This window comes from Stegastes partitus, unplaced genomic scaffold, assembly GCF_000690725.1.
Source record: "Stegastes partitus isolate 25-593 unplaced genomic scaffold, Stegastes_partitus-1.0.2 Scaffold355, whole genome shotgun sequence".
Classification (NCBI taxonomy): Eukaryota; Metazoa; Chordata; class Actinopteri; family Pomacentridae; genus Stegastes; species Stegastes partitus.
In genome coordinates, this window is record NW_007578086.1 from 439,520 (window position 1) to 456,160 (window position 16,641).

Below are 16,641 nucleotides of genomic sequence, written 5' to 3' on the forward strand. Positions count from 1 at the left end.
TATATATATATAATATACTTCAAGCCTTTATTTGTTTTAAGTTTGATGATAACAGCCTACGGGCTGCATGGTAGGTAGCACCGTTACCTCTAAGCTAGAAGATTCCTGATTCGCGTCCCGGTTAGGATGCCTGGGATCTTTCTGTGTGGCGTTTGCATGTTCTCTCTGTGCAGCGTGGGTTCTCTCCAGGTTCTCCGGCTTCCTCCCAAAATCCAAACACATGCTGAGGTGGATTGGTGATTCTAAATTGTCTGCAGGTGTGAATGTGAGGGTGCTTGTTTGTCTCTCTGTGTGGGCATTGATGGGCTAGCGACCTGTCCAGGGTGCCTCCATAGGCTCCAGCCCCCCAACAACCTTAGTGAGGATTAACTGGTATATAGACGGATGATGGATGGCTAATGACTTATAGCTCATTAAACCCCCCAACAATCTATCACAAAATATTAGAATGTTTCAAAAGATCAACTGAAAAAATGATTTATTATGCAGACATTAACAAGTATGTTCATGTATGCTCTGTTAGTACTTAGTTGAGGCTCGCTTTGCTCGAATTACTGCAGCAATGTGGAAGCAATCAGCCTGTGGCACTGCTGAGGGGTAATGGATACCCAGATTGCCTTGATAGCAGCCTTCAGCTCTTCTTTATTCCTGGGTCTGGTTTGTCCCATTCTCCTTCCAGCAACACAGCACAGATATTCCAAGGAGTTCAGATCTGGTGAGTTGGCTGGCCAATTTAGCACTGTAATGTCATGGTCCATGAACCATTTGTGAGTTGTTTTGGCAGAGTGGGTAGATGCCAGGTCCTGCTGGACGACAAAATGTGCATTTCCAAAAAGATCTTCAGCAGACGGAAGCATGTAGTACTCCAAAATCTGCTTGTAGTTGATTCTGGTCTTGATTATGCAGAGTGGACCAACACGAGCAGATGACATCGCACCCCTGAACATCACTGACTGTGGATGCTTTATACTCTAGGCTTTAAGCAACTGTAATGCTGTGTCTCTGCACTCTTTCTAAAGACTCTGGGACCTTGATTTCCAAAAGAAGTGCAAAATTTACTTTCATCTGGAAAGAGGACTTTGAGCCACTTAGAAATTGTCCAGTTTAATCTGTGCTTAGCCCAGGTAAGGTGCCTCTGGCATTGTTGGGTGTTAAGGAGTGGCTTGACAATAAGAATTTGATACATGTGGCCCATTTCCCAGACATCTCTGTGCATGGTGGCTCTGGATGGACTAGATCCAGCCTCAGGCCACTGCTTGTGAATCTCTCCCACATTTTTGAATCAGATTTTTTTGACCATTTTCTGAAGTCTGCAGTCATCCCTGTCGCTTGTGCAGCTTTTCCTACCACACTTTTTCCCTTCTTGTAAAATTTCCATTATTATGATTTTATACAGCACTCTGTGAACAGCCAGCCCTTTCAGCAATGTACTTTTGAGACTTACCCTCCTTGTGAAGGGTCGCAATGATTGTCTACTGGTGTACTGAACCAGACTAAGAAATTAAAGACTCATTGTAAATGTCTTGAATTAGTTAGCTGATTAGAGTTCTACTCAGGATTTGTGGGAGTGTCTAGGGGTTCTTGATTGGCATCTCTGTGGCCCTCTGTGAAATATTCTAGTATTTTGGGATTGATTCTGGGTTTTTTTTTTTGGAGGGGGGTGGGGGGGGAGCTTGAGCTGTAAGCTGTTATCATTTAAACTGATACAAATAAAGGCTTAAAATATTTCAGTTTATGTGTAAAGAGTGAAAATGTATACAGTTTTCACTTTGAGCAATGTCTGATTAATAATATAGAACTCTCTCCACCATATTCTAATTATATGAGATGTTCCTGAAAGACAAAAAATATGGCATAGAATTAATACTTTAAGCAAACTATGGAAGCAGAGAAACATCCATGGAAGAGGAGAAATGGTACATGGCAAAACCAGAAATTCTGAGCTCGTAATGTCCCCCCTGCTAATAAGAAAAACACACTGAATACTGCAAGTAAATTTCAGATAACAAATAACTGATTAAAACCAAAGTAGTTAATTTGTTTCTAAAGTTACATGCACCTTTTGACATTTCACTGATACCATGTGTTTTTCTGTGTGTAGGGTCTGAAAAACCAATCCCGGATCAAGCTGAACATTGTGAGATGTCCCCCTGTGACAACTGTGCTCATCAGACGACCAGACCTCCGCTACCAGCTGGGCTTCAGTGTCCAGAATGGCATAGTGGGTAGCACTGAGATTCTGTTCTATGTTAAATGATACCCACAGTTCTATCAAAATATTTGAGTGAAATAATTGCATTTTAAAAGAACTGACGGATTCTTTCAACAGATCTGTAGCCTTATGCGCGGTGGCATTGCTGAACGGGGTGGGGTCAGAGTGGGGCATCGCATCATCGAGATCAACAGCCAGAGTGTGGTAGCCACGCCTCATGAAAAAATTGTCCATATCCTGTCCAATGCTGTGGGAGAGGTGAGATGTCACATTGGAAATAATACTGGAATTTGGATCCTTTGATGCAAATAAAATTCTAACACTTATTTGAAGGAGCTGTGGGGAAATATCACATTTGCCTTACAAGTCCAAAAGATTATTAGAGTTATTATCAGTGAAAGACAGCTCAGATACTGAGTAGAAAAAAAGCATCAGATGTCTCCTTCATTGACTTTTTAGGTTGCACTTGCTTAGAAACAATAGCTACTGTACATGACACCCAAATGTGCATGCCCGTGCACCCAGTATAAGCAGCCCAGCACATAAAAACACAAGTCAGAAACGGCAAAAATATAATTATCTTCAGTCAGTTAAAGTAAATGAATTATATTTCATACAACGCAGTAACAGGGACCTAACAGATCCTGCAGTGACAGTAGCAATTATTGCTGTTCATTAGGATGTCCTGTTGATAACAATGACCTCTGCTACAAAGGTATTTAATAATATAATTCCATGATGTATTCCTTCTTCATTTTGTGTGTCTCAGATTCATATGAAGACTATGCCTGCAGCCATGTACCGCCTGCTGACCGCCCAGGAGCAGCCAATTTACATTTAATAAGCAAAGCCCTGACCTCACATCCTTTAAACTTCCTGCAATCAATTCCCACTCCTTAAGGCAAGCACCTCAGCCCAGCCGAGTTCTCATCCTGTACAGCTGATGGACTGTAGTGCGTTGTTGGTAACATTGGTCTGTTGCTCAGACTTGTCTTGTGGCAATAGTGAAACCCAAATTATCCATCTGTATTCACTAAAAGACTTGTTTTCTTACTTTAGTTAAAGACATGGTTAGTAAAAGGATGTTTACACCTAATGCATTTTTAACACCTAGTACTGTCCCAGATTGCTAAACTTATCTTTGTGCTTCACAGTTGATGTTTGAAACTCCAACACAAAGTAAGAAACTGGGAGCGTAAGGGAAGCGTAGGGAAACTAAGACAGTTTGTATCACACAGTAGAAACCTCATTTTCATGAGCTTGGAACTGCAACCTGCATAACCAATCCTGACTGTACCTTCACCCATGCTGCCATTGCATTGGCAGGAGACTTCCTGTGTCTAGGTACATATCCGTCATCAAATCATTTCCATGAAAAAAATACTTCCGTGCATTTACATGCTCATGTTGTAGCTACATTTCTTGGGACCAAGCCTGTTTTCACTCTCAGCTCCTCCGCTTATCAATTCTTCTCATCACACACATGCTCTGTGTTGGTGCACAGAGACCTCCACAGAGAATCGTGGTAATAAGTGATTGTGTCAAGACACTGTCACACGTTACATTCCACACATTTGCTGCATTTTTGTAGCATCAATGCTGCAGCTCAAGTTTGCACTCATTTTTTCAACAGTAAAGCTTTCCAACTCCACTGTTAGAAGTTGTTTTAGTAGGGGTTGTGTTTCCATGTATTCTCTGTAGTTAGCACCAGCAGTAGCTCCAGTTATCATGTGATAACCCCAATTAACCTAGTACACCTCTTATACCACAGACCTATGTCCAACCAGTGTGTCCAAAGATAGAACTGACAATTTGTTATTCTCAAAGTGTTTGCACAAAAAACACAGGAATGGAATGTTGCTTGATGCCCAGTAATGTTTTAGTTCCACCGGGCTGATAAATGTATGGAAACTTCATGCATTTTTCCAGCCAGAAACACTAAAATACCACTCTACCTATAGCATTACGCAGAAACAGTACCAGAAACCCATTTTTTTTATTTGGCTTCTACAAAATTAAAACAAAATTAAAAAAGAAAAAAAGTTCATTTTCATAAAATATTTAACAATGTACATTTGCTAGTTGAATAATGTAACCCCAGATAATGGGAAGTGGGCTTATACTCCCATTTCCCATGTCAATATGTGCTTTCGGAGGACTCTGCAGAGCCTAATGTATGTATGCTAAACACTGCTTGTTGCAAATATGAATACAAATAATGTTCAACCAATTGCAGATTTTCTAGTCATAGCTCAAATCATGTGTGGCATGAGCAGACAAAGGTTGGTTTTTAAAGCACATATACTTAACCACCCTACTGCTGTTTTTCTTTTTGACACAAATACATGTTCATGATATAAATATAAATAATAAATTACAGTTGCTTTTTCTTTACCAGTCTTTGATCAGTGTTAGGTCATTGGAACTTACCCTTTGAACAGCTAAATGGCTTTTAATGATAAACAGTGGTTTGGTGTCAAGAGTCACAGATAGTATCTTAACAATGAATGGGTTAGTTAGGGTCAGTGTTAAATTTATATATAAATATATATATACAGTCATGGAAAAATGATTAGATCACCCTTGTTTTCTTCAATTTCTTGTTCATTTTAATGCCTGGTACAACTAACGGTGCATTTGTTTTGACAAATATGATAACAACAAAAATAGCTCATAAGAGTTTAATTTAAGAGCTGATATCTAACCGCTTTCCATGGTTTTCTTGATAATAACCAAAATCACTTAAGTTCTTATATCAATAGCTATGGTCTAACCCTAACCCAAAAACAGTGCTTTTATGCATTCCATGTTTTCTTTTCTGTCTGTTTTAGTCACATGATACACACAGGAGTTAATACTTGATTGTATAACCATTGTTTTTGATGACTGCAGCCATGCGTCTTGGCATGTTCTCCACCAGCTTCTGGCATTGTTCTGCTGTCACAGCAGCCCATTCCTGTTGCACAAATTCAAACAAATTTTCTTTGTTTTTGGACTTGTGGTTCTCCATTGTGCATTTGATTTGAGGTTTTCAATTGTATTTAGATCTGGTGATTGAGCAGGCCAAGGCATGGTTCCAATGTTCTGGTTCTCCATCCAGGCTTTAGCTGACCTTGTCATGTGGCAAGGGGCATTGTCTTGTTGGAAAATCCAGTCACTGGAGGCAGGAACGAGTTTTCTAGCTGATGGAAGAAGACTGTTTTCAAGAGTAGCCCTGTACATGACCTGGTTCATTCGCCCTTCACACAATTGCATTTGCCTTGTGCCACCTTAAAACAACCCAAGATGATCACTGATCCACCCCCATGTTTTACTGTTGGGGCAAGACAGTCTGGTTTGTAGGCTTCTCCAGGCTTCCTCCTAACCAGTAAGTTGGGTTAGGGTTGGTGGGCATCAAGTGAAAATTGGATTCATCACTGAAGAGAACCTTAGCCCAGTCATCAACAGTCCAATCCTACTGATCCCCACACCAGAGTAACCAGGCTTTCCTCTGCCTTTTGTTGATGAAGGGCTTCTTCTGTGCCCTGTGTGACTTCAGACCAGCTTCAAGAAGTCAGTTTCAAACTGTCCTTGCCCAACAAGTCACATTTCTCGACAGTGCCCACTCATTTTTAAGGTTCCTGGAGGTCTGATGACGATTCCTGACACAGGAACGGATGAGTGCACGGTCATCTCGTGGGGTAGAAAGACATCTCCTGCTGCGACCTGCTAGCAATGTGGTGGTACCATGTTGGGCTTGTTTTGTCTTGGTGTAATGAAGATCTTAGAGATCTTCAGTTTTTTTCGCTGTCATGCCAATTTCCAGCAGTGCCAAGATGGCTGCCTTTGTGGCTTCACACATTTCTGTTGTTTTAGGCATTATGTGAGAGCTGACAACTTCTGAGTTGTGCTACAGCTTGAATGTAAGCAGGAAACCACTCTAGGCCTTTTCATGTGCAGTGCTGCTTATGACATGAAATATATACCCTGTGAATATAATTAAGCTTAAGCATGTCAAATAGGGCATAAAGTATGTAGGAATCAGCTGCATTATTTGTCGTGTTCATTGTATTCTTCAGGTAATGTACTTTTCGTGGTACCAGGCATTAAAATGAAAAAGAAACGGAAGAAAACAAGGGTGGTCTAATGATTTTTTTCATGACTGTATATAACAGCAAAGCATAACTGGGAAGTGTGAGCAACAACAATGAGGACTGGTGATTATGATATGACTCTGTTGTTGTTTCATGAAATTAGTGCTGAAGAAATGGACAATAATGCAAAATTTATCAAGGCAACAGGTACACCTGTTGTGTTGTATGTGTTTAGTTTGTATAACCAGCAAACTAAAAGACAAGCAAATCAGCAAACAGGGAGGCTTTTTACCAAAAAATGAATGTGATGGACTTGAATGGGTGTCACTACATTTTACATAAGGGCCCAGACGCTATTTGAGAATGTACAGTAATCAGCAGACAAGTTCAGGTACAGCTCCTTTAACAAATAATGAAAGTATAATAAAAAGCAGTGTAGTTATTCCAATAATCAAATTTCCATTAATTAATTAAATGTAACTGCCAGACACATTTATTGATCACCAAAGACCTCTTCCATTCACCTTCTATTGTGTAGCACCATTTAATAACCAAATTTGTGAATGGGTGACAGTTGTTTGAGTTTTACAATGATGTGGCATTTTGGGATTTTTTTTTTGTGTGTGTTATTGTAAGTGGAATTCATGAAAAAGGTTCATCATTTTTATGGAAGGAAAGAGTTGGAAGGAGGGACATTTTGCATGACAACATTATGTGTTGTATGACAAAACTGTATTTCCTCTTTCATACCGTGACATCATTCAGAATTTCATGTCTACTAAAGCTCCACTGCTCACTGTTTACTTTTCCCCCAATTGTCCCTTTTATGCAAACTGTTCACATATTTAACTGTTATCACAAGTGCAATGACTTCTATGTTATTTTTGTCGACAAACTTGAAACATGATTCTTTTTTATATCTCCTAATCATTCGATAATATTCTGTATACATACGCAAATACATCATTGTATGGTATTTTGCTTTTCACATTTGAATGGTGCTGGCCATTTTTAAGGTGCATTGTAATTGTTTTTTTCTTGTTTTTTTTTTTTCATCTTTAACAAAAATCAGCTTGAAACGACTTGGGTTAATTAATCCATAACTACTGCTGTTGTAAAAGTTTCCAGTTTCTACAAGGTGATCTTTTAGACCGTTGAGAAATGAGTAACTCACTGTATGTAGACTTCGGATATAAGCCTGACATTTCCTACGTGCATTTCACACATCTTTCTCCTTGCCTTCAGTCATCTGTGTGTTACATTTTCAAAATCCTCTTTGCTCCAGGAAGCAACAACAACAACCTCTAAGCAGCAACCGACATGCTGAAAATTTCAAGTTTTGTTGAAGATTTGAATGATGCAGTAAGGCATCCCTGCTTGTTTTTTCAGTTAATTATCCATTTTAATGACAGTGCTCATCTCCCTGCATGCAAATGTTCAACCAAAACAATTCCCCATCACTATTTCAAAGCAGCACTGTTGCTGTATCCAGGGCTCAGTACCCTCTGAGGTAATTATGATGGGTTTACAGTAATACAAATCAAAAGCTTTTTTCCTGGACGTCAGTGTTTTTTCCCCTACAGCAGAATTATAGTGAGGTGCAGTCAGACCATTCTCCACAAAGAGAAAAAAAGTACTAGAAAATAAGCAGACTGCCTCCAAAAAAAAAAAAAAAAACAAGAAAAAAGAAGTTTCTATTGTGGAAAATGTTAGTAGACAAGTAGACAAAAAGCAGTGGGCTACTTGTGTTCCTGACACTGGAACTGACGATTCAAAAATGGTTATATCTTCAAATTTCCACCAAGATATTTTAAATAGACGTGTTTTCGTAGCAGCACTGAAATCATATAAGACAAACTCACATTAACTCGAACACAAGTAAAGCAAGAAGGTTTGTTCTGTTTGTACAGAGAATAAGGGTAAAACGTGCTGTTACAGGATTTTTTTTAATGTGCCCACTTGTACAGTCCTGTGCAAAAGCAAAAGTTTAGTGAGGATGGTTTCCAAAATACTGCCATGAATCTTTATTTTTAATACATCGCCTTCATGCAAAGTGCAGAAAAAAGGATGAAATAAAAATCAGCACTTTGTGTAAGCACCTTTGCTTTTCAAATCGTAGCAGTTCTACTTCGTAGACCTGTACACAGTTTTTAAGATACTTGGCAGGAAGGCTAGCAAATTAGCCAGTTCGTCTGTAGATTTTTGGCATTTTCAGACAGAACACAGTGTACAGTGCATCGTGTCTGAAAGGACGCACTGCTTGTGAGGAGTCACGCAGCACAGAGCAAAATAGGCATAAAGACATCACCTCATCCTTTCAAGCACAAAGCTTTTAGTTTGTTTCAAACACCTCAACAATGGAGAGGACTTGTTTCTATTAGTCGCTAAAATACACGGAAGCACATTTTTAACTGATCTACTGTAACTGGAGAACGTTTCCCACAAAGGTTGACAAATACAATAAATCTTAGTTTCTGGGTTGAGATGTCACACTTAAACATATGGAGAAAAAAAATTTAAGAATGAATTAACTAGTTGATTGTCTCTGGTAGTACTTAAGGTATTATAACCACAGTCCTAGTGTATAAATTGGTTTATTCATGTGAAGTGGTAAATTAGATCATTTTTTATTTGTTTATTTTAATTGAAATGAGCAGTTCTCAAACAAGTCACGAGCAAAAATATCTCGTGATTGATCTGATTGTTTGAATTGGCACATTTTTTCTGTAATTCCTCAGGTGACAGTTCAAAAATATCAGTCAACCAACAGTCAAGTTGTATTTTTTATTTCTAAGATACAAATCAGATCTTGTTTAATTTTTATTTGAAACTCAAAATATTTGTATTAACTTGTTTCTTTCTTTCTTAAACACAATTAGTACAACGAGTACATGTACTGTTTTTTAAAACTGCGGTTCATCAATACAAGTGTTTTATGTCTTTTGAATCAGACATCAATTCAAGCAGATACTTTAGCTTTCACTGAAGTTGACTGGATATTTGATACTTTGATTGACTGTGGTGACAAATGTTTTTAGAGTTTACATAAAAATGGTGAGTTACTTTTTGTTGATGGATGCAAATCCTCTGTCTTAAAATTAACCTAAATGGAGATTTACTCCACTCCTAACTTATGGCGGGCTGTTTCATTCAAACGCTACACCAACCTCATCGATCTCATCCTCTTTCTCTGGGAATGTACCTGCTCCATCACGTGTCAGATTCTGTGAACAGGACTTGTGTTCACCTTTCAGACCCTTATATTTTTAAGACTAACATATTGCTCCCTGTATCCCCCAACTTCAAAACCCTGTGCTTATTCTAAATGTCTGTCCTTTACAAAGAAGCTTAGCTTGGCCTTACTATTACTACTGGACTTTTCATGATGTGAAAACTGATACTGAAGAAGAATAGGGGTGAAGGCAGCCAATTTTGGACTTAACATGAGCTTCTCTGGAGTCATGCAATTACGCTGTACTGTTCTTTCTTCTAGTGTATATGTGTGGTGTATGATTACAACCAATGTACTCCATATAAAAGAACTGCTATATATATATATAAAATATACATATAAGTATACTATATAGAACTATGTAAAGGTATATACTTCAGTGGCTGTTTTGTGTGTTTGGGTTGGCCTATAATCAGACTATGTCAATAGAAAGAATCTTTAAAGGTGAGTGGAATGTAGGAAATTGATTGTGTGAAGTGACATTCATGTATATATACAGCTACAGCACAAGTGTGGTAATATTTTCCCTCTGGTCTGTCAGGGATTATAGGCTAGCTCAAGACAGCTAAGCTATCAAGGACACAAGCACTTGAACCTAGGCAGGGCAGGCAAATAAGTATTTACAAATGCACTCATTTTGAATGTATATGAAACATTAACTCTCAGCGTGTCTAAACATAAAAGCATCCAAGAAAAATGGCATTTCTGTACTGTAGCAGCAATGTTTATTTATTTGCTAGCTTTTTTTTTTTTTTTTTTTTTTTGTGATGTTCTTGCTGTTGGAGCTACATTTCTGTACCACAATGTTGGTAACAGTAATTACAACAATAAATGACTCGCAGAGGGACTCTGACTTAGGCTGTGGTTTTTAATTTATCCGTGCATAAACTTGTTGCTGAGAATTTTATGCAGTTTGAGTTCTTTTAATGAAAAAAGAAAGAAGAAAGTTTTATTGCAGCTTGCTATGTCTCCTGTGTAGGGGAGAGGGAAGAAGATTGCATGTTGTGTGACTCTGTGCTGTTGGCAGTTTCCAACTACATGACTAAAGCCATGGATCTGGCTGACAATGTTGAACTGCACAGTGTGGCAGTTATCCAAATTATTCCCTGCTTTAGTCTCTTAGAATGCGTGCTTGCTCTTACCTCTAAGTGTTGCAGTTGCCCCTGAAGCACAGATACAATATTACATGTGAGTCATTTGCACCTTCAAATGCAAACCGTGCAAAGCTTTAGCACCCAACACTGCCACCTGCTGCTCAGTCTGTTAGCTTATTCGAATTTTACTAACACAACAAACTTATTGTGTATAAAGGAAATATTTTCAAACTCCTTGAAGAAAATGAATGACACTTCAGAAATACCTCTTCTACTTCTCCAAAATCCAGAGACATTTAAAAGTTTTTTTTTGTTTTTTTGGTTGTTTTTTTTTCACCTTGGTGCTGCTATTGAATTTACCAAAATTATACTTTTGCACAGGCTTCACGGTGACTTGGTTCATTAGCACCGTCACCTCACAGCTAGAAGATCCCTCGGCCATGTCCCAGCCTGGGCCTGGGATTTTTCTGTGAGGAGTTTGCATGTTCTTCCCATGCAGTGTGGGTTCTCTCCGGGTTCTCCAGCTTCCTCCCACACAGTCCAAAAACATGTTCAGGTTAATTGGTGGTTCTAAATTGTCCATAGGTGTGAATGTGAGTGTGCTTGGTTGTCTGTCTCTAAGTGTGGCCCTGTGATAGACTGGTGACCTGTCCAGGGTGTCCCCTGCCTTCACCCTAAGTCGGCTGGGATAGACCCCAGCGCCCCAATGAGCCTAGTGAGGATTCAGTGGTGTATAGGTATCGAATAGATATGGCTATGCACTTTTTCCACTAATGCTCTTACAACTACATCAAGGGTTGAACTCATAATACATGCTATATACATCAAAATTGTCAGTGTGGGCTTTCATATTTTTATGTCTGATTTCAGCACACCATTTACTACAAATCTCTCCAACTTGATAAAATACTGTTAGGTGTTTCATTAATGAATAACCCCACAGTTTACTGACCAGACATAGTTTTTCCTTGTTTTGAAGCACTGCGATTATCAGTTCATTCTCTAGATAATTCATCTAGTTTTTATTAGTTTTATTGTTGATGTCCTAAGATATTATTAACACAAGATTGCCTAATGGACTGCATCCATCATGGTAGTTATAAGGCAATCGTGTCCCGTGTCTATTTTAAATAAGCATTTGTGAAATGGTCATTGAACACATTTTTGAATATTTTTTTTCTTACATCTATTTCAATAGGCAGCCCCAGGCTCTAACAGGTTATTCTCCTCTAGGTGGAATTATTCATTGATTCCTCTAATCCCCCAGACAACACCCCCTCCAGACAACTCTTGAAACATCTCCTTCAGAAAAATTTATTTGCCACAAAAAAACTTTACAGACATAGGGTAGTCCACATAGTTACCAGAAAAATCAATGTAAAGACCCTTAATGACTGTTGCAGCTTTCTGAATTAAATGCCATCTGCTATTAAGCACAAACACATTCTAGAAAGACTCTAGTGTTACATCCTACAGCTAAATTAAGGTTATGTTCCTAATGATACAAACAATGAAATCAACACTTAAATTGACATTAATAATACAATGTATATTGCTGCCAAAAGAATACCACACGATTAGAAAAGTGTTAGGGTTGTGGTTAACATAAACGAAAACACTGGCTGCAAAACTTAATAATTCAACCAAGTCAAAAGTATAGCACATTACATCACTCCATGTAAGATACACAGATCTTTGTTAAAATTTATAAGTGTACATCAACAGTGAATGCATTACTAAGAAGACTATGAGTTCAGGAGACTATAAGTGAAAGTACACAAATTCTATTGTGGCTCTTTTGTATAATAAAATTCACTTTGAGTATTTCACAGATTTAAAAAAGACAAATTTGTGTTATTTCACATTACTTCTATTTGTAGTGGAGTTAAAAACAAACAAACAAACAAAAAAACTACCAAAATCTACCAAAAGCTTTTTTTCCCCCCTTTATTATGTTACCAGGGAAAATACCGAAGCATATAAAAAAAATAAAATAAAAAGAAATCTATGTTTGGTCTGATTTGGTGAAAAATATATATTTTTAAAAAATGTCACATCAAGCCTGATATTGAAAATAGATACAAACATTTATTTTTAAGAAATATAGGAAAATGTTTATAATATAAAATATTCATTCGTCATTTGTAAGAATGGTTATTAAAAATGTTAATTCAGAATTTTTAAGAAACAGTCAAAAGAAATCCAATATTGTACCATTCCGTTTTTTTCATGGCGACCTGCATTTGACTATTGAAAATTGAGCAACACAAAGCTCTGTAAACTATTAATCAAATTTGATGTTTTAAAACACAAATACATTTGAAATTCAGATACAAAGAGGCAAAAACATTTTTCAAAAATCCATTCTAAGTATGAAGTTGCAGATACAATATCCATTCGATGTCCAGTCTTCAAATATTTTCTTAGATTTAGGCAGACTTTTTAACAGCAGTGTGCCATGACTGCATAAATACATCAAAATATAATGACTTAGCTTCTAATGGATATCTGAAAAAAAGGTTACGACAGGTTAGGACTATCAGATAGCTAAATATGTTCTGCTCCCCCATCTTGATGGTTTGCGAGGTAATAAGGAATGTGTTTGTGATTGGTAGGCAAAAGGGTGTAATCCCAAATTATGTTAAATTGTTTTTTTTTTCTCCATGAATAACAATGTATTTTTGGCCGAAGCCTCTTCATTCCCACCACGATGGGCTCTATGGAATGTTCATATTAAATGTCATTAATCTCAATGAAATGATGAGACTGGGTTTTTTGCACACTTCCATTGATCGTCTGAACAGGGTCAAGGTGTTCTTTACTTATTGTGTAGATTAAACAACACAGTGACAATGATGCAGCAGGTAATTGCATCCAATTTACTTATCATGCCATTCAAATGGTGCTATCAGTGCACATTATCAGAGGTTAGAGGGGATTGAGGAAGCATAAATCAATCAGGAGATTTGAATTTGAGTCCCACTTCAGACCAGAATTATTGCTTTATTTATTGACTTAAATGTCCTTTTGACCTCTGCATTCATTTGCTGTTTTTCACTTGATGTTTCTGTAACATTAAGCATCAAAACTACTTGTCTAGATCTAAAGAAATTGGTTTGGGTTAAGCGTACACCCTGTTGTTATGTTTACCAGGTGTTTGAGAGCTCCATTTTGTCCAATACTTCATGGGCTGATAGTATCCAAATCATGTGGTAGTTCCTACTAGGACAAGGGGAAATCACCAAATTTTCATATCATTCTTGACTGTCTCATTCACAACACTAGTGCTCACTTAACAGTTATTTCGTAAACACACTTGTGGACAAAATAAATCTTCAAATAATCCTTTTAAAATTATTCACACTAGACAAACAGAAAGTCAAGCATTTGGACCTGTGTTTTCAGAATAGCTTTCTATTGCTTTGGTTCTTTTTACAGGTATGCCCACACTGGACATGGATTATTTTTAATGTACCAGCTCTTTCTTGTTGGCACCCACAACTGCCTCTGTCTGGCCAGCATTCTCACTGTCCTTGCGGTAACTCATAGCTGAGTTACATAGTTGACAACTGCTAGCTTCTACTTGGGAGTGAGTATACAAATTGCATGTGAGTGGAGTGTGCAGAAGCAACACATCCTGTCCCGAAGTCAGGTCCATGGTGAAGGGGGTAGAACGGCCAAAGTAAAATAGCAAATTTGCATAGATAGTGGCTTTGAGACAAGACTACATCACAAGGTGATGGTGACTATATCACAAAGATAATAATGCCAGTCATTAACATGTACTGTTAAAATATGGACATAAACAGTACATATTTTTAACATGTACTCTTAATGCCTGGCATAATAATCTTATTATGTAACAAGAACACATGTAGCAAAGAGTCCTGAAATCCATGTACTGACTAATGCCAGTAACAAAGTAATATCTACAGTATTGAATGTTTACAACAGCCAGCATGAGCCACCATAAGCTAGTGCTTATACCAGACTAACTACGGCATTGCCACAACATTTCACACTACTTCTTGCGTTTTATTGGCGTATGCAAAGGTTCCTGAACTCTGCTGGATCGCTTGAATTTGTGAGTTGGTGTTACCTCAGTACTTTTTCTTTTGCAGGGACTTCCCCTCTTAGATGATGGAGGGCCCTTTTCTTCATCAGACAAAGACTCCTCTGCTTTCTGAACTTTGGTACTACTGCGTCTGGATCTAGACCGAGGTGTAATTATTACTGAGGGAATTGTCCTCTGTCTTAAAACTCTCTTTCCAATGACAATTGGCTCCACTTCGTCCGCTGACATATTTTGCTCATCCTTCTCGTGCTTTTGTCTGACACCTGGTGTCTCTACCTCTTCATCTGTGTCTAATGTTGAAATCAGGAGGTTCACCTTTTCACCAGCTTTCACAGCATTTTCTAGGTTTTCTTCTTTACTGCTTTCCTGTAGCCTCTTTATTTCTTGATTGTCAGAAAGTTCATCTGTCATGTTGTCTTTGTCTTCATCTCTTTCCACTTTGTCCTCTTCCTCCTTGTCAGCGACTGACTCAGTCTCATCTCCCAATGACTCTGCTGCTCTGGAGTCAGATGTTTCCTTATCTATATACTCATGTCCAGTTGATGATGTTTCCTCATTTTCTGCTTGTTCCTCTTGTAGCTCTCGTTTTTCATGTGAATTATCAGTTAGTGGATGCACTTGTTGTGTTTCCACATCCCCTAGGCTTTCCTCTTCCAGCTGCTCAGGCTTAGTCTTAACTGGTTCTTGGTCTTTCTGACCTCTGGCATGTGATGTTTTTGTTTTGCTCCTTAGTGATATTTCTGTTGCAGCTGGAGCTTCTTTCTCTGCCACCACATCAGCACCTTCGACCATTGCCTTAGATACCATCTCTGTCATGGTAGTGAATTTTTCTACGTCTGTGATTTCCTCTTCCACAGTTGAGTTTGTCTCTTCTACTTCAGCTGATGAAATCTGGATTACGTCTCCTCCTGGTGAACTCTCAGCTTCTCCCTGTTCTGCATCATTACTACTCTCTACCTCCATTCCCATTCTCTTTCCTTCTTCCTCTGCTTTCTTCCATTTCTTCTCAGGTGATCCCTGCCCTACCTCATGTTCCTCTCTTACCATCTCATTTGCAGGAGCAGTTTCTTCTTCCCTCTGTTCCTCTGGCTGACACTGTCTTTTGTTTGTTTTTCTGGGTGTGGCAGCAAAAGACCTCCTTCCCTTCCTCAGAGTTCTTGTTGCTACTGTATCTGTATCTGCACTCTTCTCCACTAGCGACTCCACTGGTGCATTTTGTTCATGATGGCTATCTGTGGTTTTGAAAACTGGTTTGGTTTTGACTACCTTCCCACCACTTCTAAGAACTCTTGTTTCAACAGCTGGTGCTTTTTCCTCATCACTAACTTTTTCCACATTTGTATTCAGTAAGTCTTCAGTGTCATCTTTCTGAGATGTATCTTCGTCACCATCCTTTTCTTGTCTTTCTTCCTTTTTGACTGGTTCTTGCTCTGCGAGGGAAACCCCTGCCACAGTTTTTACTTGTTCAGTCTCAACTTCTGGCTCTGGAGTTTCATCTTTTTGAACTACAGCTTCTTCATTCTTGTCTTCAATTTTGTTTTCTCTGGATTTCGTTTTTTCTTCTGCTTTTTCCAGCACTGCTTTGGTTTCGTCAACTTGTAACTCTTCAGCTACATTGTTTTTCTCTATGTCTTCTTTTGTCTGTTTTGATTGTCCAGATGTGGCCGCAGACAGTCTTTCCTCCCTCACAACTCTTTCTTCTGCTGGTTTATCTGCTTTGCTTTTCACTCCATCTGCCTCCTCTTCTTGCTCACCATCTCGTCTATTTGTGGTTTTGATTGTTGCTGTGGCTCTCACTGTTTTCTGACTGTTTCTCAGAACTCTTGTTTCAATAACTGGTGTTTCTTCCTCATAGCTACCTTGTACCTGGTCATCATTTGCTGTGAGCAGTTTGTTATCTAAACTTTCTTCAGCTGCTGTTTCATCCACTTCTGAGGTTGACTGTTCCCCCTCCA

At 38.4% G+C, this 16,641-nt stretch overlaps 2 protein-coding genes across 2 annotated transcripts in view; one reads left to right on the forward strand and one right to left on the reverse strand.

Annotated features, from left to right (window-relative positions):
- Positions 1 to 3,053, forward strand: part of apba1a (amyloid beta (A4) precursor protein-binding, family A, member 1a) — a 37,820-nt gene extending 34,767 nt beyond the window's left edge. The window contains exons 10-12 of the mRNA XM_008284346.1: positions 2,102 to 2,221; positions 2,330 to 2,470; positions 2,982 to 3,053. Of these exons, the coding sequence (XP_008282568.1) occupies positions 2,102 to 2,221; positions 2,330 to 2,470; positions 2,982 to 3,053 (333 nt within the window). The remainder of the gene's footprint in view (positions 1 to 2,101; positions 2,222 to 2,329; positions 2,471 to 2,981) is intronic.
- An 8,856-nt stretch (positions 3,054 to 11,909) lies between these two features.
- The window catches only part of fam169ab (family with sequence similarity 169 member Ab), a 21,995-nt gene continuing 17,263 nt past the window's right edge, over positions 11,910 to 16,641 (reverse strand). Inside the window, exon 13 of the mRNA XM_008284347.1 lies at positions 11,910 to 16,636. Coding sequence (XP_008282569.1) covers positions 14,633 to 16,636 — 2,004 coding nt within the window. The 3' untranslated portion in view covers positions 11,910 to 14,632. The remainder of the gene's footprint in view (positions 16,637 to 16,641) is intronic.